The sequence below is a fragment of the Apus apus genome, chromosome 19 (genome assembly GCF_020740795.1).
Source record: "Apus apus isolate bApuApu2 chromosome 19, bApuApu2.pri.cur, whole genome shotgun sequence".
Taxonomy (NCBI): Eukaryota; Metazoa; Chordata; class Aves; order Apodiformes; family Apodidae; genus Apus; species Apus apus.
The window spans coordinates 5,388,295-5,410,089 of NC_067300.1; the positions used below are offsets into that span (position 1 = coordinate 5,388,295).

Genomic DNA, 21,795 nt, shown 5'->3' on the forward strand with positions numbered 1-21,795 from the left:
CTTCTGCTTTTCACTGTCCCTGCTCACAAATAGCATCAGCCCCTCTGGTGAAGGGAGCATTATATAAAGAGAAATGACCGTTTAAAAATAATCCTGGTCACGGAAGAAGCTTGGAAAGAAGATTTGTTTTCTCAGCAAACCAGGAACCCAAAGCATCCAACAAACTGTGTACAAACCCCGAGAATAAAAGCATCAAGTGTTTAGTGCCTTGGCACACTAACCCCACTGATTTGAATCCAGCAAAAAGAACTTGGAATTCATTATTCTTATGTGTAGGCTTTTGTACATTTTCTGCCCCTCTCTGCTGAAGAGAGAAGGAACCCGAGGAACTTCACATTGAAGTGCAAGAGGCACCAAAAGCTGCTGGTTTCCTGAAGTACTTTGGAGACCCTGGATGAAGTTGCAATCTCCCTGAACTTTATTTTTATCCTTTTTTTTTTTTTTTCCTTCCCTGCTCTGGCCCTATTTTTCCTCCCCTGGAGAGATGAGTCAGAAGAATGGAGGAAAAAAAAGGATCTGACCTTCTTTGAAGGCTACCAAAGTCCTTCCTGGGCTCGTTACTGCTTGTGTGACGTGTGGCATGTGACAGTGTGGTGATTTCTGGGAACTGTGCAAACCACTGCCTATGTGCCCAGTGAACATCTGGGATTGCAACAAACAGCAACCACATCTGGAACATCACAAGTAGAGATATCTCCTATCTGGGAACCCCAGACAAGTGTTAAACCACCCCTAGATTCATCTGGGCCAAAATTCCTGCATGGTTGGAGAAAGCACATCCAGGAAAATGAGACATGTGGTAGGCTTCCTGCTCACCAGCAAGAGCTCTGCTGGCCAAAGTCCTAGAAAGCATGTTGGTAGAGCACAGAAATATCCTTTGCTGATAGAGCTGACTCCGTGCAAGGAGGTGACTCAGGCTGCAAGGTCCAAGCCACGTCTCTGCTGATGGTGTTGCCAGCACGGTTTGACCCAACTGTTTATTCCAGCAAAGCTTTTAGCCAGCAGAGAAGAGCTAGCAGCAGTTAGGGAGGCTCAAATGAAGATCTCCGTGGTTTACTGCAAGTGACAGCTGGTCTCACTATCACTGACAAGAGCTGGAGAGGCTGCTGATTTTTTTTCTCTCTGGCAGTGAAGGAGGAGCCACACCCCAGCTGGAGGACCCAGGAGAGCCTTCTGGAGCAGATGGACAACCCTGCTTGTTGAGGCCAAGGCATCATGAGTGGAAAGGCTGGTACAGGCAGTTTATCAGAGCCTTTATCTGTGTTGAGACCCCACCAACAGGGAAAGAGAAGCTGAAGGAGCCCAGAGAAAGCACTGACCTTGCTTGAACGCAGCACAGTCTTCTGTGGATCAAGTTTGGTTTTGTGAGCAGGGCTTGGCTGTCAAAGCTGGGTTTGTGTTTTGGGATCTTCCCTATCCCAGGTGACTCTAACCCAGTATCATGATTGTGGGTACATGAACAGGACATGAACCTGAATGCTGGTAGATTTTAGGAGCAGTGTGGAAGTTTTATTTCTCAGATGGAAAGACTGAAGACCTGAACCTGTCTTCTCAAAAACCAAAGACGTTTCGAGCGCGGCGCAGAAGCAACTTTCAGTCGTGGGGATGTGTCCAGCTGAGGGGAACCAGGTTGTACTTCAAACTCTTCTGAAGTAGCTGTGAGTTCCTGGTGGTCTCAGTGCATTGTGTGTCAGTCTCATTTTTTACAGACAGTACCAGCAGCACATCCTCATCCCCGGGATGGAACAGCAACGTGGAAGTGCGTGTTCCAAGGGCTGTTACAGCACAGCAGTTCAGGAGCACATCTGAGGGTGCACGATGGTTCTGCTGGAGAAGATCGAGAGCTTGGCCATCATCAGGGCCAGGAACATGTTTAGCTTAAAGCAGCCTTTTTCCTCTTTGCAAGAAATGTCTATTGCCCATAATTTCAAAAGATCTTAGTACACAGTTCAGTGAGACTGATGGAAAAACACTGTGCAGCCAGTTAGAAATCCCAGTTGTCCCCAGTCAGTCTTGTCTTGTTCTGACAGTAAACGTTTGTGAGTGATTCCACTACTCACCCTCTAAATTTCCAAGCATCCCAGCAGTGCTGGAGGGTCTGGGAGCATGACTGAAATGTGGAGGAACTGAGAGACCTGCTAGCAGGCCCAGGGGTGAAGAAGCTGCAGAGCTGGCTGGGGGTGGTCACCTCCCAGGCTGCTGCTGTCACTGCTGAGGGTCTCTCTCTGCTCCTGTCAAAAGTGTAAATCACCTGGGTGACACCAGAGGCTTTGGCACCCACAGCCCATCCCATGTTGCTGCTCAGCCTCTGTGGGAAAAGAATTCCAGAAGTGATCTCTTGGAAAGTGGAAGTAAAAAATAGCAAACACCCCCCCCCCGCCCCGAGCAGTGTGGAAGAGACAACAAAGTGGGATTCGTGTGCCCCTCTGTGGGGACCTGGCCTTTGTGAAGGTCTGACTGTGTTGGCAACGGAGGTTCTTGAAATGTCTGACTTAGGTAAAATGAAGCTGTTCCCTTTGGGGGTGTGAAGAACAGGCACAATTCTTTAGGGCTATAATAAGCCTGAAGGGCTCCTTTGTGTTAAGAGCAGGGACTTCAGAGGCCCGTGTTTCAGATGGGAGTGGAAACCCTGCAATAAGGCTCTGGCTTTCTGAGGTGCTTTTGTTCAGCTGGGACTGCAGCATCAAGGGCAGTGAAAATGTTACCTTCCAGACTGGGCAGCAGGAGAGCAGGGGGAGAGATGCTGCCCTGGTGTGTAGATGCTGTTGAAAAGCTTATTGCAGTTGCCAAAAAAAGATGAGTTATTGCCTGCAGTGATGCTTTGCTTCTTTCTGTCAGATCCAAAATATGTTGTCTGCCTTGCAGCCAACAGAGTCCAACGTGAAATAATGAATTCCCTGGGCTCCCCAAGGAGAGAGGCTGTAGTTGGTTGCTTCTCGCAGCTGGTTTCTGCTGTGCCAGGAGGGGTGGCAGGTTCTTCTGTCCGTGAGACACTCATGCTCAGGGCACAAAGCAGGCCAGAAGTTCAGTCTCTCATGGCTGTGGCTCCCACCTGAGGTTTTGCAACCCGCTCCATTTCTAGATGCCTGATCTGTATATTGTGGTCTGTGTGCTGCTATAATAATAATAATCCAAACAGAGGGAAGGTTTTTGCACTGTGAGCAGAAAGCTGGGCATGGCAGGCAGATAGAAAATCAAACCAATGCCTGTTTTCACAAGGCAAAAATCAGGAGAATTGCTGTTGAGGCAGTGGTTCCACTGCCAGTATCCCAAAACCATGCAAAAAGTATTGATACCCAAGTCAGTGCCATAGCAGATGGTGAAGGACACATCTGTGTTTGCAAAGCAGCAGTGCACAGGTGGCAGTTCTACCTGCAGGCCAGAGGAAACACTTTGTGGGGGCCAGGGTAAATGTTTTCCACCTTTCAGCCCTTTTCTTGGGTAGGTTTTCCAGTCCAGCAGGTGCTGTTTCCAAGGAGCACTGCTGAGATCTCTCTTTTGTATCCTTGAGGACAGGTGGACACATCAGATGGCAGTTTTCCATCACCCACCTGTCTTTAATGTGATCTGAAGCTAAAAACACCACCTTTCAGCCACGTTGCCCTGTAGCCACCTGGGCACAGAGATCTTCCCACTTTTAAGCCATGAGGTTTCCCTCTCCTCCATGTGTTGGAGGATACTCCAGCTGCAGCACCTGTGAGTCAAGGCTTCACCTGCATCACTTCCTAGTCTCCTTGCTGGCTCCTGTAGGATCAGGACAGGATGGGTGAGGACACTGTCAGGGCTGTGTGTACCAAGGAAGTGGCCTAGGGGTGGTTGGGATGGGACTTCTTTACTTTCCCATTCCAACAGCTGTTTTTTTCTCTCCTAGGGTCCAGAAGGGAAACCAGGAAAACAGGGGCAAAAGGGCAAACCTGGCCAGAAGGTAGGAACACCTTCTGTTGGTAATATCATCTCTAGATCTCCTTGTCTTGCCTCATCTTTGATATTTATCTGTAGCAGCAGTTTTGTCTGCATTAATGTCAATGCTCTTGTTCCACAGGGCAGCAAGGGCTACCAGGGGCAGCTGGGTGAGATGGGATCTCCAGGGAAGGAGGGGCCAAAGGGGAACCAAGGCCCTAAAGGATCCCGAGGTACCCTGGGACCTATGGTGAGAAGAGCTCTGCAAATGCTTGAACACAACACACAGAAACATGACTAGCAGTGGTGGGCAGGGGCCTGAAGGAAGCACAGAGACTGAAATTGTGTTAGATGAGTTTGATTGACCAAAACAGCTTCACCCTTGCTCTGAGCAGTACAGGAGAGACTCTGTAGTGGTGGTTGAGTTGGTGCCCCATGAACCCAGCTCACGTTGCATCGTGGTGGCTCTTCACAGCTCCTCAGATGGGCAGAAATGTTGGGGATGTTTCTTGAGAAGGGAGTGAGCTGATAAGCTATTTTTTTGCTAAGATTTTTCCCTTTGAGACTGCAATCATGGCAAGAGCTGCTTCCAAGTCAAACTGTGTTGTTATAAGGAACTCTGCTTTGGACTTCTTCCCTGTTTCTACACCCACTCTTGATCTACTTATCTAAAACACTTGAAGAAAGAGGAAATATTGCCTGGGAAAGGGTTTGAGTTGGGGACCAAAGGTGAGGCTTTCAGAGAGAACAGCAATACTGAGGTGGAGAGGGAAGAAAGTTAATTTGCTTTAGGAACATGAGACAAATGCTTTGGGACAGCAGTGGGAATTACACCTATCTCCTCATGCATTGCAGGCTGGTAAGGAAACTTCTTGCACTGTATTTGGTAGAACTTAGTGAAAAAGCAGAAGTTCTTCCTGAGCCGGGAATCGCAGCGATGGTTCAGCACAGGAGTAAAGGTTCTGCTGATAGTGTTTTCCTGCCCTAAAAATTGTGGCTCCCCATATATCCTCCCTTCATATCCTTTGGCAGAGCCTCCGTGGATTATTTCACAAGGAAACAAGGCAATATCTGAGCAGCATTGGGAAGAACTCCTCTCTGCCTTGTGCAGAGGGTTTCCCTCCACGCTAAATGGGATTATATGGAAAGTTTGCAACTCACTTTAATCTGATTTAAACCCTTTTGTTCAGTCTGCTAAAGATGCAATAAACAGCTCTTGCAGTGCCCTCCTCACGACCCAGAAAACTCCTTTCTTGGCCTCAGAACCCACACCAAAAGGTTTGCTCCCTACAGCTTAGGATTAGGTCATGCATGAGAATGGTCTCACTGGTGGACTTCCTAGCACAAAGCTAGTTTGGATATAAAGACATCCAGAAGGGCAGATGAAGAGCACACACTATGCTGCCAATTCTGGTAGCAAAGCTGAAATGAGGTGGGGATCCTATTGCTACAGGTTGGTAAAGAGATAGTGTGGCCTCCAGGCACCCACATGTAAGAGGTTAAGCCAGGCAGGAGCACTGCAGGTGGCTGCAGCAAAGCAGCAGCAGAACGGTGGCCATGACCCCATGTGCTGCCCAGCTTTGCTTTCCATAGCCCCCTGCAGCCTCTTCTTGTGGGGCAGCACCCACGGGCTGCTCTCATGGTGCTTTCTGTGCTTGCCTCTCCAGGGTGCTCCAGGAAGGATGGGTGCTCAAGGGGAACCTGGCCTAAAGGGTTACCAGGTAAGGATTTTATTTTCATCCTCCAGCTTCTGTCTGTTCTCAAATGCAACAAAACTGCTACTCCAGGATGCAAAATCTCTGATTTATTTCTGGCCTTCAGTTCAGTTTAGTTCTTCCTCTGGTCTCTTTGCACCATCACTACTTCTCCAGATACGTTTGGTTCATCTCTGCCAGGACCCATGTGTCCCTCTGAAGCTGGGGTGGGGCTTGTGAGATCCAGCAGGAGAACAGGGAGGACCTTCGGTGAAACAGCTCTTTCCTGTCTCCTCACATGCTGTCTGCTCTCCACAGGGACATGCAGGACCACCAGGGCCAATTGGACCACCAGGGCCAAAGGGGGAAAAGGTAAGTTCACTGAGTTTAGCCATCTCGTCTTGCACTGGGGTGGGAGCTGAGCTGGTGTAGGGACAATGGTCCCCCTGCCACAGCACCCAGGCAGCTGCCCTCTCCTCCTCTACCTGCAGTATGGGCACAGGTGCCTCCTCCACAGCACAGCCACCTCCCTAACTCTTGCTCCAGCTTTTCTTCTGCCATTCAGCTCTGGGACACCCGTGCCACTGGCACATGCTTCCCAGACACCACCTGCCCTTGTGACAGTGACTGAGCCTGTGTTCTGGGGACACGTTTTTCCTGCACCCACAGAAACTCTGCACAATCCCCAAGCCAAAAGAAGTGAGACCAGTAGCTTTCTGTGACCAAGCCAGGATAATCCCCTGCACAAACGAGCTGCTCTTCAGCAAGGAGCTCCAGCTGGGTTTAACTCAGCTGCTTGCAAGCGAGGCAGAACTGGTCTCCTCTCCATCGCCCTTGCTCCATTTTCCTCATTGCCTGCCACCCCCTTCCCTTACTCATCCCCCCCACTCCTCCACCAGCCCCTTGTGCAGCTGCTGGAGCCAGAGCCCTCTTTCCACAGCGTTTTTCCCCTTGTGCTGAGTCAGCAGGGCCATAACCAGCTCAGGCTGGAGAATGACTCACGCTGTAGTGGTTTCCTGTCAGCAGAGCCGTCTGCTCCGTGCTCCAAGGACAGGATGGCCCAGCTGGCCTTGCCTGTGCTCACAGAGCCCCTGCAGCCCTTCACGTGCCTTCAGCAGTGATGCTCCCACCCCCGGAGTGGGAAGGGAAGTGATGGTGATTGGGACTGGTCAGGAGTGGGGTCCCCATCCAGAGGAAAGGAGCGTGAACACGTGTCACTCATTTTCTGCTCCCCAGTGCCAGGAGAGCGTTCAGCTTTCCCTCTGCACACAGGGGCATGGCAGCTGCACGTCTGCAAGCAGGAGCTTTGTTGTTTCTAAAAGGTGTTTTTGGGATAGAGATGCCAAGGGCTTGTCTGTGTCTGAATGTGTCCTTTCAGCTCAGGTGGCTGGGTGTCAGGGCACCCTGTTCATGCTGCTCTCTGTGCTCCGCCTGGAGACTCCTTCTCCAGCAGGGGATCTCTGCTGGTGGGCAGGAGTTGGGGCAGGGTGAACTGCTGTGTTCTGCTAAGATGTTCACACGCCTCAGAAATTTTGCTTTGGGGATGAACAATGTTCATGCTGCTTTTTCTCACATCTCCTGCTGCTAAAACACATCTGTGGAGGAGCAGCCAGTGATGTCCCTGCTGCTCCACATCTCCATCCCTGCCTTGCTGAATTTCCTCTCCACTCCAGCCTTTCTGACCATTCCCCATCCTCTTCCCAAGCTGCACCTCTTGCTTTTCCAGACTTCAGCAGCATTCCTCCTCAGGTGTATTCTGAGTGGCCATGTGGCAGGTGACAACCAAACACAACCAGCCCAGGATTATAATGCAAGAGCTCACGACTGAGCACGTTGTCAGTGAGAGCCTGGCCAGAGGTTTGTCCCAGTCCCATGGCTGAGACTTGAGCATTCTGGCAAAAAGTTGTAAGCTGTGACTACCTAACAAAAGATCAGCCACTGGCCTTCCAGCAGGAGTAAGGGATGTGCAGATATGTATCTCGGTTGCTTAAACTGCAGCTGTTGTTTTATTTTAAAACATTGGAAGTTGCCATCTTCTTGAAAGCTCCCATTGTTTCAGTACCAAATGGTCCCCATTATTAATCTGAAGTGCTCAGTGAAGCATCCTCCCCTTCACCAACAAAACACTCTGCAAATGAGCACTAGAAGAAGGTCCCCTCGGAGATAACAGGGATCTTGTGACACCAGATCCCAGCAAAGCTGATGATAAAATGAATTCTACATGCAACTATAGAAGCTGCAGCTTGTCAAAGCGCCGAAGTATCCAATTCATCCTGCTGAGAAGAGTCAGGTCTGTTAATGACCATCAGCAGCCAGACCTCACTCACATCTTCCCTGGAGGGTCAGGAAGTCTGCTGGCCCCTTGCTGGGGAGCAGCTCCAGCTGAACCAGGGGAGCACAGCAGCACGTGCTGAGCCTCCAGAACCTGTTCCTGCAGCATCCAGGTGCTCCACAAAAGTCTTGCATCTACGTTTTCATAGCCATCCATCCTTATCTCCTAAGAGATGCCTGGATCCCAGCCTAAGGATAGACAGATTCCTTCCCTCTGGACATATGTAGCCTCCTTCACACACACAAACAGGAAAATGGAAGCCTGAACTGGAGAAAGGAAAAGGAAGCTAACGTGGGACCAGGATGGCTCTGGGAGCTTAATACGATGTGAAGAACTAGGCTGTGCTGAAGAGGGAGGGTCTATAATGGTGGGGAAGGTCTTCCCTTTTCCAGAGCAGAAAGCAGTTTGGTGAGAGGCATTTTTGTGGAATCCAGCTGCCTTGTGCCACACCAGCCAGCAACTCTGCTGCGTTTCATACTTCTAGAGCTCCTCAAAGAGGCCTTGCTCAGAGCAGACGCCTGCACTTGGCAGCTGCTTGAAGCAGTCCAGATGGGATCCTTTTAAAAATTACAAACTGGTGTATCTCACTTTGGGACAGCAGCCAATAACAACAAGCCTTCCCTTCTTCTCCATGCATTTTCCATTTGTATCCCAACATGTTTACTTTGCTGCCCTTTACTCTAACTTTTTTTCGCTGCAACTTTCCGAAGAATGAGCACAGACCTTTCATCTCCCTCTTGAGCAGCTGAGGCATCAGGAAGTCCTGGAGCAGTTTGGTCTTGCAGCCCTAGAGCTGACCAGGCTGCAGGATATCTTCTAGTCAGAAGACAAAGGACAAGGTGGGAATCAAGGGGGCACAAAGCCACAACTCAGCTTTGGGGAGGAAGTCTGTGGGTCTCGATGCTCTTCAAGAGTCCCCAGAAATAGGAGCTTTCTTGGAGCTCATCTCAGCTCCCAGATGGCAAGGTGTTCACATCCTGTTTGGGAAGAAGCAATCAATGCCAAGACTTCTGCACAGTAACACGTACACTGGGATTCTTTATTTTTTTTTCCTGAGACTTGAGAAATGGTGGGTTTGTTTCCCTTCTAGCCTACATTCCTTTGATAGTGGCTAGAAAGCAAACCAGTTCCCAGGTATTCTGCTGCTGACTTCAGGCAGCAAGTCCAGTAGCACTGGAAACTGTTGGCAGAGGCTGCTCAGCTTGACTTTCCTTCCTCTCTACTCTGCCACCCAAATTTCTCTGTCCATATTGCTCAGTACTATATATTCTCAAGCCAGCCTGGCACAATTTCTCCCTAGATATTTCTTCTACCATGATTCCTTCCCAGAACCTCAGACAAATATTCCAGAGCTCCCCACCCAGCACATGATCTTTTAAGGCAGTATAACCATAACCTGTGTGTACATATGAAATCCTGGGAAGATTCATCCAACACATGGCAGCAGCAGGGAAAGAAAATGTCACCAAGCTTGTCGTGGAGAGAGACACACTGAGCTCTTTGCTACCTGTTGAGGGTCACTGCAAGGAGTTTTGCAAAATCTTGGGCCTCATTCTGCCAAGCTGAACATGTCAATGCTGGGCCTCAGCCCATGAGAAGCCAGTGTGGGTCCATGTTCTCTCTCAGCAGTGGCACAGCCCTGGTTCCAAGCCATGACAACCCAGTTCCTACAGAAAAGAAGTTACTGGCTCTACTCCCTGAGTGTTTTCCCCCAAGGGTTACCCACTGCTCCAGGTGTGTCTCTACCAAACATCAGGTACAAGCAACACACCCCAAATGCCTTCTCCCAGGATCACTGAGAACTTGCCCTTACTATCAGCAGCTGCAACTCAGAGGATGAGAGTAGCCCAGAGAGAAAGTCAAAGATAGTCATCAATGCACCTGAAAGAGCTGATGGAACCAGTGAGAGTTACACAAGTCTGTGGAAAACTTGTCTCTGCCTAACTGTGGTGAATTGGATGTTGGCTCTAGGAGCACCCCAAGCACTCCAAACACAGCAACTCCACTTTGCCAGGACCCCCAGACCTCCTCTCTGCAGTAGCTGCAACATCAAAGGAGCTCTGAGACATGTTCATCCTGAGGAGCCAGAGAGTCAGTGACATGAAGCAGCCAAAAAACTGGAGGAGCTGGAATGTAGCTTCTCTTCCATGGGGAGCAAAACAAGAGCCATCTCTGAGCTAGACTCCAGAGAAAAGACACCACCATGACCCTGAATGACTTACACAACAGAGTCGAAAAAGATGGTGTCTGTGTCAAGTCTTGAGGGATCTCTCTGTGGATGTTTTAGAGAGACCTCAGCTATAAATACTCCGGGTGATGTTATCTACCAGTCAGACCATGAGCTCTGAGCTCTTGTTCTGGAGCATCTCGTGGAGGAGAGGAGCTGCTCACACAGACTTGCTTTGGATGAAAAGGTAGTGAATTCAAGAGAGGCTTTGACTTAGTAGCCCAGGATATGAAAAGACTGGATGGGGTCAGTACAGAAGCATCTGCCATATAATCTGTTGTCTATATTATAAATACTAATATAACTATATATTATCTGTTCTAGTTGGAGATGTTCCTGCTTATTGTAGGGGGATTGGACTAGGTGACCTTTCCAGGTCCCTTCCAACTCCATGCATTCCATGATTCTGTGTTTCTACAATTCTATATTAATACCAGCATTTTTATTCACAGGGAGAACAAGGTGATGATGGGAAGGTGGAAGGCCCACAGGGACCACCTGGAGACAGAGTAAGATGTTAAATCCCTCCTCTAGTCAGCCCTGGCCTGATTTTTGCAGGTGGATGAGTTGGGTTGCTGCTTTACTTGTAGAGCAGGCACAAACCATTGAGAAATGGCAGATGACAGATTGTTTACTTCCACCTTAAGTCTTTGTTGTGTTGTTGTAGGGCCCCGTTGGTGACAGAGGTGATCGAGGGGAGCCTGGAGACCCTGGGTATCCTGTGAGTCTTGTTCCAAACGCATGATTTAGAAATGTCTGTCTTGGGGAAGTGCTTCCAACCTGCATCAGCCCACAGAAGGTCTGCCCTTTGCCCTGTAGTCATGACTGAGAACCCACTGCTGTCCCTTGCCAACTGCAGCACGTGGCTGTGTCTCAAAGGAGGAATAGTTTGGATGTCTTTGCCTGAAGTGGTGGGAATTGTGCTGAAGGTCAGCACCTCACAGGCACCTGAGCACACTAGACTGAAAGAACAGGCAGGACCATCTCATCAGAGGTATTTGTGATTATCAAGGAAATACCCTGGGGAAGATCTGTACAAGAGAGGTCCTGTCAATGCTGGACAAAATTCAGGACTGATGTGCCCGTGGCTGTTGACTCTTTCAAGGGAAGTTCTCTGTTAACTTGGAGTTTTGGAAGCTTCCAGAATCTTATTGGGATTTGTCTCAAAAGCAAGACCAGGGGTATGAATTGTTCCCCTGTGCGCCTGATGCCCTCTTTGCAGGACATCTCCAGCTGATTGCTGTTGATCTGCAAAGGCTCTCTGGACTAAGTCTTACCTCTCCCCAAAAGCAGCTGGGCAGGGCACCCCACTGCAGTGATGTGCAGCAGAATTTAAATCCACCAGGGTGGTCGTGCTGCTGCTTCCTTGTGTAGGACAGCAGCCTCCAGCTGCTCTCTGCCATCAGTGCTGTGGGAATGTGGGGATGCATTAGGAAGCCTCCTTTGCTGCCTAGATGGTGATTAGCAGTTCCTCTTGGCTATTTCTTTCCAATTCATGTCCATGGCAGCATGTACACTGCCCACAAGCTGAAACATCTCTGTCTGAGCAGAATGCAGAGCAGTGTCTCCTCTCCTGCCCCATTCATTGTTGCATCCACTTGTGTTTCCCATTGTCACAAAGGCACAGAAGAATAAACATGTGTTCCCTCTCTGCTTTTGATTTAAGGGTCAAGAAGGGCTTGATGGAGAAAGAGGAAAACCTGGACAACAAGGCTTACCTGTAAGAGATGCTGCTTTATTGTAAGCTACCCAGTGTCACATGCATGTGGGAAAAGGAAGGGAGGGAGGGAGGAACATGGGGTGAGCTGTGAAATGCAACCTGTGCATTTCCAGAAGCCAGGCCTGTGGGATGGGCACTTGGAGTCACATGTTGAGACTCATAAATGGGTGACAGAACCCTAATATCTGATATCCAGGTGAAATCGTGGAAAGGGCTGCAGGATGCAAAAGGGAGGTCCCACCAACACTACAGATGGAGTCCCTGTATGAACTGCTTGTCCTGCACGTGGCCTCTGCAGTCCATTGCTCAAAACCTCCTGCTCACTTCCCAGCAGCATTTTCCAGGTGCCATCTGGAATTCAGTGAATTATTTCCACAAACACAAACACCACCCAAGTGAGGGGGTAGCATTGCTTCTTCTCCAGTTGACACCCTGTTAAATGCTCTCTGGAGACTGTTCCTTGCTCCTTTTTCCCCAGGAGGCCTGTCTGAGCACTGGCTGTTCCCCTGAATTGTTTCCCTCTGGTCAGAGTTGTTAGGGCACCAAAACATGCTGTTCTTTGTACTTCACACAAGATACTGCCAGAAGAGAATTTCAAGCAGATTTTTCTTGCTTATGTTTTGTAGGGGCATCCTGGACCACCAGGCCAGCCAGGAGCAAAGGGTTCCAAAGGTGATGTGGTAGGTTTCAGCAGGGTGGATTTCTAGAGTCCCAAGATTAAAGAAAATGTCTAATTGAGAAGAGCCCCATGTTTTTCCCCAGCATGTGTGATTTGGCCCATGGTCTGTGCCTTGAGGAACTGTGGAGAACCTAGTGGGAGGGCTGTAAACATGTACTGGAGTGTCCAAACCCAACAGTGGGTTGGCTTTGTGGAGCTGAAGAAGATCAAGACAATTACAGCTCCAGCATGATGGGTGAATCTTGGGCAGGTCTTTAGTCTTTGCCAGGGGTTGTGTCTCTTTCCCATAGCCCTGTTTGTGGTGCCTCCAGCCACAGCTGGCTCGTCTGTCCCTGAGGAGCTGTGAGCCAGGCAAATGTTTCTCTCTTCCACTTGAATTGTAAACTTCTCTGGCTTGAGACCTTCCAGATTTGGAGTCCATATATCCATGCAGTTCTTATGTTCCTTGGAAGAGTCCCTCTCATTTCTTCCACTTAGTGAGCAAGAAAACACAGCACACTTGAGTCCTTCAGGGTTCACTGGGGTACCTCATGCCTACTCCTATCTCCACATCTGGCTATAATGATAGCTTGCTAATTGCTCTCACAGATCTGAGACTTTATTTGCTAAAACATAAGTATGTGACCTCAATACTCAGCAAATTCCTGCTCCCTTTTGGCAAATGTTAGGATTTTTAATCTGACCCTGCTGGGGTGATGCCAGAAGATAGTTTAACCTACAGTAGGTGTTCTTGGCAAACGGCACACCAGCCAATAAGATAAATAAACTCTGCCCGTGGATGGGTGATCTGGAACTGCCTTTGAGTCTAATGAATAGCAGAAAAAGCAGCCCCAGGAGTATTTCTTTCATGTAGCTGGCCTGCCTGGTCCTCTGCAGATGGAGAAACAATGCACAGAAAGCTCAGTCCTTCAATTTGAAAGTGCTTTAGTACATGACTTCACTGAGAGAGCCCTGGTGAAGGTGATGAGGCTGAGTTTTCCATTCATTTTGCAGAAATTAATCCTTTCTACAGCTAATAAACCTATGGAGTATTTCTTTTACATCTTTATTCACAAAGCAGCTTTGCAAACTGTAGACACAAGATACCCTTTTCATTCCCATTAACTTTCCAAAGCTGAGGGAACTACCTCACAGGGAAAGGCCCTTCCTGAAGGCTCCAGGTCCTTGGTTCAGCACCTTGCTGAGCTGACAGAGGACACAGGTTTTAAGCAACTTGTTCTATTGTTTGCCAGGGCACTGAGTCCTCCCTCAACTCCATCCTGCTTTATTTGTCCTCATCTGCTCTTTATTAGGAAAAATGTAGGTCCTTGCCTTCTAGCTATTCATTCCTGCCCTAGAACTCTGAAGTCGTACGAAGAATCACTTGTAATAAAACCAAATAGCAGCTCATTTGCCAGTGCTGGAGCAACTGACTTTATAAACCTCCTGTTTAGAAAGCTCTTTCCAACCATTATCCAAAAGCACACCGTGAAGTCAGGCTCCCAAGTGGAGCTGTGCTAGAACTGCTGCAATTTTAGATGTTTGTCTTTTTTCCCCTCACAGGGTCAAAAAGGAAAGCAAGGAGCCCGGGGCGGTGCAGGGAGCCGGGGCTCACCGGTAGGTAGAAATTCCATTTTTTGCCCCAGAAAATGCTGTCCAGAAGCTCCCTCACTAACACCTTTGTGATTTTAGGGCATCCTTGGGCTACCAGGTCCTCGAGGAGTGGTGGGAAGGCAGGGTCAAGAGGGTGCCCCTGGCGTGGACGGAGTGCCTGGCAAGGATGGTCTGCCTGGGATGCTGGTGAGTTTGAAGTTGTGGCTTCATCAACAGCAAACACAACCTAGGAGCTGAAGAACTAAAAGGTAGCACAGAAGAAATGGATGTAGTCCAGCTATTGACAGTCCAGTTTCCGTGTAGCCAGAGTGGATTGTACCCTCCTCTCCATATCTCACATGCACAGAGAGGCAGCAGCTGCCTTTGCACGGGCAGGTCTGTTAATTAAGGAGGGTTTCTAGCCTGGCAGGTGCCCTGCATGCACAGATGCTGTGGACAGCTCTGCAAGTCCAGCCCTGCCCAGACACATGGTGCTTGCTAAGAACAAAGTCACACCCCTGTCCCCCCAGAAGCTGTGCAGAGGTGGAAAGAACATCTTGTTTCACAACCTCTTCCTGGTTTCTTTTCTAGGGAGAGCAGGGTGACGATGGGGAAGAAGGTGTGACAGGGATGTCAGGCAAAAGGGGGAACCCTGGCATACCTGGACTCCCTGGGGCACAAGGACCACCAGGATTCAAGGTGAGTTTCTGACTCCCTAAGATACTGCTACAAGCAATCCAGTCTGTGAGCCTGGTCTCTTTAGAGCTTGGATTCTCCAAGGCCTTATAAAGTCCCAACTCCCGCTACTGTCTTTCACTTAGCTAGAGGCTCAGAAGATCTTTCTCCTCATCCATCCATCCATCTTCATGATGTTGACAGCAGCTGAATGTCCCAGAGACCTTTCCTCCTTTGTCAAAGTTCACTAAGCTCAGGAGCCTACAGATGCACATACCCACACTATGAACACTTCAGCCTTCCTTCGTTACACACCTGGCTAAAAATAACATGACCTTGGAGAAGTTGCAGAGGAACTGCTACAGCCTGCCTGTAGGATGCCCAGGATTGATGACTCCATGGGAAACTGGGTGTCCTCTAGCTCTTACCCTGCAAGGTTTGAACTGCTGAAGGGCAATTTGTGCCTTTTTCTTGGAAAGGCTGGAACCAGTTTGGGTTTGGCCATCACTCCGGGTGGAAGCAGGGATGAAGTGCCTTAGTGACCCTGGGGCTTCCTCCTGGACCTCTCCCTGGCCACAGGATTTAAACTGAGCAGTTCAGCCGTTTGTAGAAAGGGGAAAGGAAGACTCCAGCTGGATTTGGAGAGGCTATCAGGTCTGATTTAAATTATGCCTCCCATAACACTTCACTCTTCAACTGTCACTTGCTGCCCTCCAGCTGCCCTGGGCAGAATAACAGCCTGTTCCCAGCAGTGACTGGAAGACCTTTGTGTCCATATGACAGACTCATATCCTGGCTCCAGCTAAATTTGTTGCCCCTTTTCCAGCTGCTCAACCATCCTTTGCTCCTCTCTGAGACCTTCCCAGATCGAGTAGCTGGGGCTTGTCCTGCTCCAGTCGCTTGGCAGGGGGGAGAGGTGGGGAGCACGGGTGGTGCTGAGCCTCAGAACCCTTCTCTTGTCCTTAAGCTGTGGAGTTGGTGCTGGGGGAAACGTTGGCTTTGCAACCTCGGGATCGAAGTCCTCCCTCCAGCTGAAGTCTTGGCACAACTTCAACATTTTAGATGGATTAATCACCAATTGCTGCCTGCTGGGGGGAAGAGATGGCGAGAAGCTGCAGGGCAGGCAGCACATGGCAGGGCAGACAGAGGACATGTCACCCCTGTGCTGTCCTTAGCCCTGCTGCAGGCAGTACAGCTCTGCTGGAACTTCTGCCCTGTGTGAAGCCCAGGAGGGGACCCAGCCATGCTCGTGCTCTCACTCTGTGCATCCTGCAGCAATCTGCCCCTGCAGACCTGAGGCATCTCCTGATGAAACCACATTCCTTATCCCAACAAGCCACTCTTCTCCAGCTTTCCATCTATGGCTATTTTGGCTGAGTGTTGTTATATTTAGCTCCTGTCCTTCAGAATTACTTGAACTCTGTTATTTTTAGGGTGAAAGAGGATTGCCTGGACAGACTGGCCAAACAGGGAAGCGAGGATCATCAGGAGGAACGGGCCTTCCAGGGAGCCCTGGTGACCCAGGACCCAAAGGACAGCCGGTTAGTGATGAACAGAGCTCATCAGCCCTGCCTCCAAGCTGTCTCCTCCAGGAGAGGGTGCAGAGCCACAGGCTGGGATAGCAGGGTGAACCCTTCAAGGGTCTTTTACTGGAGGACCCATAACCAGGTTGTGTGTGAGCGCAGAAGCATCAACACCAGCTCAGCTCTCTCCAGGCTGCTCCCTCCCCTGCTCCTCGCTGCTCACTCATGCACAGAGGTGTCTGATCCAGGACTGTCCATGTCATCCTGTGCCTGTGGTTCAGGCTGTGGTGTGTGCTGGCAGCCAGAGCCATCTCACCCAGCGCTCAGCAGTGTCTTGGATGAGAGCTGTTCTGAGAGCCATGCGTGGAGCCCAGGGAGTGTGGGGGGCAGGAGCAGAACTGTGCACCCCAAACCATCCAAAAGGTGCCAAGGAGGGGCTGTAACTCCACTGGGACATGCAGGAGGTGCAGGAGCAGGCATCCCCAGTGCAGTTGTGGGGGCAGTGGGGCTGTGAGCTCAGAGCAGTGGGAGAAACACTGAGAGCCCCACTGGAAGCAGAGGTTCATTTCCCCAGGTGTCTCCAAGGCTCCTCATCCTTAGTGCTTTGATTGTCCTGCTGGTGGGGTTGTCCACTTCAGCACTGAGGTGTCACACTTCATCAGCCTGAGGCTACACTAAGAATACTTAAACTATTTGGACTGGGACCACCATCAGAAGCTCTAGCTAGGCCACAGAAATAAAACTAACACCAGGAAAAGAGAGATTAGAACTGATACAAAACAGGGGACAAGATTAACCCCAACTACCCCAATTAAAACATCCTTGTTTGTATATTTTACATCAAGCCCTGAGAAGGCAGTGTTCAAGCTGAAAGGCAGTAGCCAGCAACACAGTAACATCATTTTGCCTCCTGTGTCCACCAGTGCCAGGTTCATTTGCCCCTAAAGGCCATTGCTGCAGGACTAGTGATCAGGTCCCCTGAGCTGAGATGACCCCATGACATTTAAACCCTTTGACTTCACTCTGACTTCTCCCAAAACACCTCTAGAAAGAGGGCTTGGCTGGTTCTCCTAATGCAGGAAGGACCTTGGTCCTCCATTAGTAGCAGTTTTCCTTTCCAGGATCCATAAATGGGCAGTGAAATCAATTTGTATCCTTGGAAAGTTTCTTAGGCTCCACCGGGTCCAACCAAGCTCTTTCTTGCCAAGCAGTTTCTCACTGTCCCAGCAGGAAAAATTTTCCTAACACTGAGATCTCTAGATTTCTTCTGGAATAACCTTGGAATTGTGGTGGTGGAAAACTCCATCACTCGGGTCATGTACAACTGGGCTTTGATCAAGACATCATAAAACATCCCATCAAGTACAATCCAGGGTGGGTCACCTAGTCCTGCCGAGAGTCCAAAAGAGCCTTTTCCATCTCTATTGTTCCTAAAACTGTTGATGAATCATCTGGAGTGTGGTTTTGGCCCTTTTTTTTTTTAAAAAAAAAAAAAAAACAAAACACTGAATCATTTCACATTTTGACATCTGAGAAGCCCAGAACTATCAAAGGACACACATCTCACACGTGATGAAATGAGGGTGTTTATGCAGGGCTGTGACACCCAGCGTGGGTTTTTTTTATTCTCAGGGTGCTTGCTATGTGCTAATCCAAGCTTGATGACCTTCCAAATATTTTATTATTATTTTTCTTAAGAAATTGAGCAAAAAAAATCCCTGCAGGGTTGAACAGGGAAAGGATTCCAGGATGTGCTTGCTAGTGCTGGGTTTGAGTGGGTGGTTGTGTTGCAGGAACATGCACTTTTTTGACAGCTTGGATGAGCATAGTTTGAAATTACCCTTCAGTGCATCAGTCCAGTTGGTGTTAGAAAGAAAAGAAAAGGTGTTTTGCTGCATGAACTTCCAAGATCAATCTCAGAGTAGATGCTCTGTGCTGACTGTGGCCTAGCTAGACAAGCATCTGCCAGACATGGGGCAGGTGAGCCTCCCATCTGGGGGCAAAAATGCTTAGTCTGCAAGATCTATGAGTCTATGGGACATCCTGGAGCTGCTTCTAGCCTGGTGTTTGTGTCATTCCTCCTTCGGATTTCTTTCCTACTTCCTTCTCATCAGACCCACTTGGACTGAGGAATCCTCATGGGTTTCTCTTTCTCTGAAGCTGCTGAACTCTGGTTGCATCTTTGAGTGACCAGCCCCTCAACCTGAACTCACTGTTGTGCTTTGTGTTTGTCTTGGCTGTTCCTTGCAGGGAGACTTTGGCGAGGCAGGATTCCCTGGGATTGCAGGCATGTTTGGGCCAAAGGTAAGAGGCTTTCCTGGGACCAAGTGGCTTTCTAGCCTCTCCTTACTGGGGACAGACAGTGCAATCAATGCTTGTTGCAGAGACACCATTAGAAGCTCTGAAGAAACTACTGAAATTGAATCATGATTCCATATTTCTTTACACACTGTTAAATGCACGTGCACTTACATACACTTTGTTGAAGTTAATTCCTGTTAAAATTAGTAGGCAGCAGAGGGGAAAGGGCTTTCCTGTAGGACCTGGGGCTGTTTTTCCCACCCGAATGTCTTTCAGACACTTGTATTTCCAGCATTGGTCAGTACCTGGGACACCAATGCACATTCCTGCTGTTGAGAGCCCTGATGTGAAATGTAGGCTCTTTTTAGCAGCATATAATTTTCCTGGTGGAGGGGGACCAGTGGATTTCAGTAGAAAGGGCTTGAAAAACAGGAGTGAGAAATGATTTGGTTTTTTTAATTGGACCTTCCCGTTCCCATAAACAAGAGGCAGCCCCTGTGCCCCTGCAGCAGGGCTGTGAGCAAGGGCAGAGAAATGGAGGATGTTTGTTACAGGGACCTGGGGTCTCCTTTTTGCTTGCAGGGCCCCCCAGGAGACTTTGGTTTCAAAGGCATTCAGGGACCACGTGGGCCACCTGGTCTCATGGTGAGTGGTTTTCCAGTTTGTTTGGTTTGGGAGGATTTCCTTCCTTCCTCCATCCCCTATCCCTGTGAACCCTGGTACCACCTCTGAGGCACCCAAACACACCTGTAGGTGACCAACCAGGTCTCTTTCGCCTTGAGACAGTCGTGCTGCTGTGACCACTGCACAGACCACTCCAGCTACACTGAAATCTTTCTAATTCTGGAATTTCTGAGGTCTGACATGGGGTGTGGCAGCCGTACTGTGAGGGCCTGTGTCTTTGGACCCATGTTCTGAAACAAGGTTTTGTTTCAGCTGCAGCAAATGCCACCATCGTGTCACTGAAAAGCAGCAAAGAGAGTCAGTGTCTTCACCAAGTCTGCTGTGGTAAAAGTGAGCATCAGTTCCCATGCATATCTTTTTTTTTCTAGGGAAAAGAAGGAATTATTGGTCCGCTTGGCATTCAGGGTCCCACGGGAAGCCCAGTAAGTAGCTGAGCTTTTTTCTGCCTGAATTTTTCAGAAGAGAAAAATGATCCTAAGTCCTGCTATAAAGAGGGAAACAAAATGGGCTTTCAAGGTGAGCAGCAGGTTTACTCTCTGGCTGCATATGTAGTAGCTGCAGGGAGATGATTTGCTTCAAAATGAGGAACAACTCCACCTGAGTGCAAGTTTTGCATAAAGCTGCTCCAGGTTTGGTACAGAGCCTGCTTCTGGCAGAGATGAAAACCAGGAAGATTAACTCAAACATTGCCACAACATCCAGCACTGGGTATTTTTTTGCCTTGGGATGGGTAGGCCAACATGGCAATCTGAGCTGGTTTGTGCAGAGATTAACCTGGGTCCTTGCAAGGAGCTTCTGGGTGGTGACACGTCCTGGCAGAGCAGCTCTCTGATGGTCACTGACAACCACCTCCTGCACCTTCACAGGGGCCCAAGGGAGACAAAGGCAGCCGTGGAGAAATGGTGAGTGCTGCTCCACACCCTGGGGCATGTCCTGCTGTTAACAGGGCCCCTGTGATCACATCCTGCTGTTAACAGGGTCCCTCTGAGCAACTGGGGGTGCCACTGGGCTCTGCTGCACCCGCTCGGGCTCTGGCTGGAGGTGGTGGCATCAGGATCCCAGGAGGGCAAGACATAGAATCAAATAATGGTTTGGGTGGGAAGGGACCTTAAAGATCATCTAGATCCAACCCCCCTGCACATGCCCATCTATACACACGTGAACACACGTATTGCACACCCATCCATGGGTGCACACACGTATTGCACACCCATCCATGGGTGCACACATACTCCCACTCTGCTGTTAAAATTTCCATTTCCTTAACTTGCTCCCAGAGCAAGAGCTGACACTGCCCCAGGTTGGCTGTGATCAGGGCATCTCTCCAGGAACAGCCCCCAGAGAATAGCAGCCCAAAAAGCCACAGGCTGTCCCTGCCAGGGGCACAGGAGCTGTCTCAGCAGCGGGATGGCCCAGGGGTTGCCCCACAGCTGTGGCAGCAGTGCCAGGGCACCTTCTCACCTTCTGCTCTTCCTCTGGCCCTCTTCTTTTACACCACCTCTTAGCTCCCTGGTGCTCTCACCAAACATGTGGGACATGCTGCAGACCTGCTGTTCCTCCTCCCTGTTACCCAAAACTCAGGTCCCCTGCTCTCCAGGTTGCTTCCTTCAGCAACCAGTGGTTGTTCCTGCACGTGGAGGCTTGATCCAGGCATCAGAGCCCAGCAAACTCCACCCTTCCAGTGCAGCACCCATCCCTGGCTCAGGCACCTCAGGAACCACACAAGGCTGCACAGGGAGATTTGGGGTTATTAATCAGCATCTTCTGACAGCATCTTCCTTTTTTTTTTTCTTTCTTTTTCCCCACAGGGTCTGCAAGGTCCAAGGGTAAGTATTTGAAATGTGTTTTTTTTTACTATATCTTCTATTTAAACAAAACAGCTGCTTTTAGCTGTAGGGTGGGTAACTGTGCACACAGGGAAGGGGGTAAGTCCCTGGGGATATGGCATTAATGACAGTCATGGAGCTAAGGGCTGGGAACAAGGGGGGCAGTAGGAAAGGACCAGGTGCAGACAGATGCACCCACAGCTGGGAGATGGAGGAAATGGGGCCACCTCCTGTGTCCTGGAGGATTTGAAGGAGAAGATGCTGTAAAATGTCAAAAATCTGGAGATTTCAGCTGGGGACAGACTCATGCTGGTGACAGCCATGAGAAATGGACATAGGAACTGGAGACATTTCACTAACTGATGTCACTCTCTCTTTAGGGTCCTCCAGGCCCACGAGGACACCCTGGCCCTCCGGTATGTATATGTGGGAAGAGTTCAAAGACATGATTGAAAGAAGCTAAAATTACTGCTGTGATATTCTCCAGGGGAACTGTTCACTCACTGGAAATTACAGCCTAGCCCCATTCCTCGCATGCAAAAATGTGTGTGTGAATGGAGTAGTGTTCCTCAAGCTTTAGTCCAAACCATCTCCAAGTATTTTATAGAGACAGCATTGTTGCCTTTCCCACTCATCTGCATGGAGGGACTCCAGGGGAAAGA

The 21,795-nt window shown here is 49.5% G+C and overlaps 1 protein-coding gene across 3 annotated transcripts in view; it reads left to right on the top strand.

Moving 5' to 3' along the window:
- Window positions 1–21,795, top strand: part of COL27A1 (collagen type XXVII alpha 1 chain) — a 148,987-nt gene that overhangs the window by 123,718 nt on the left and 3,474 nt on the right. For 2 of the 3 annotated variants that reach the window (XM_051636281.1, XM_051636282.1), the window contains exons 38-55: window positions 3,872–3,925; window positions 4,043–4,150; window positions 5,568–5,621; window positions 5,913–5,966; window positions 10,606–10,662; window positions 10,821–10,874; window positions 11,820–11,873; window positions 12,500–12,553; window positions 14,095–14,148; window positions 14,224–14,331; window positions 14,716–14,823; window positions 16,233–16,340; window positions 18,573–18,626; window positions 19,206–19,268; window positions 19,676–19,729; window positions 20,174–20,209; window positions 21,116–21,133; window positions 21,514–21,549. In XM_051636281.1, coding sequence (XP_051492241.1) covers window positions 3,872–3,925; window positions 4,043–4,150; window positions 5,568–5,621; window positions 5,913–5,966; window positions 10,606–10,662; window positions 10,821–10,874; window positions 11,820–11,873; window positions 12,500–12,553; window positions 14,095–14,148; window positions 14,224–14,331; window positions 14,716–14,823; window positions 16,233–16,340; window positions 18,573–18,626; window positions 19,206–19,268; window positions 19,676–19,729; window positions 20,174–20,209; window positions 21,116–21,133; window positions 21,514–21,549 — 1,128 coding nt within the window. The remainder of the gene's footprint in view (window positions 1–3,871; window positions 3,926–4,042; window positions 4,151–5,567; window positions 5,622–5,912; window positions 5,967–10,605; window positions 10,663–10,820; window positions 10,875–11,819; window positions 11,874–12,499; window positions 12,554–14,094; window positions 14,149–14,223; window positions 14,332–14,715; window positions 14,824–16,232; window positions 16,341–18,572; window positions 18,627–19,205; window positions 19,269–19,675; window positions 19,730–20,173; window positions 20,210–21,115; window positions 21,134–21,513; window positions 21,550–21,795) is intronic. The other variant, XM_051636284.1, reaches the window with a different exon arrangement.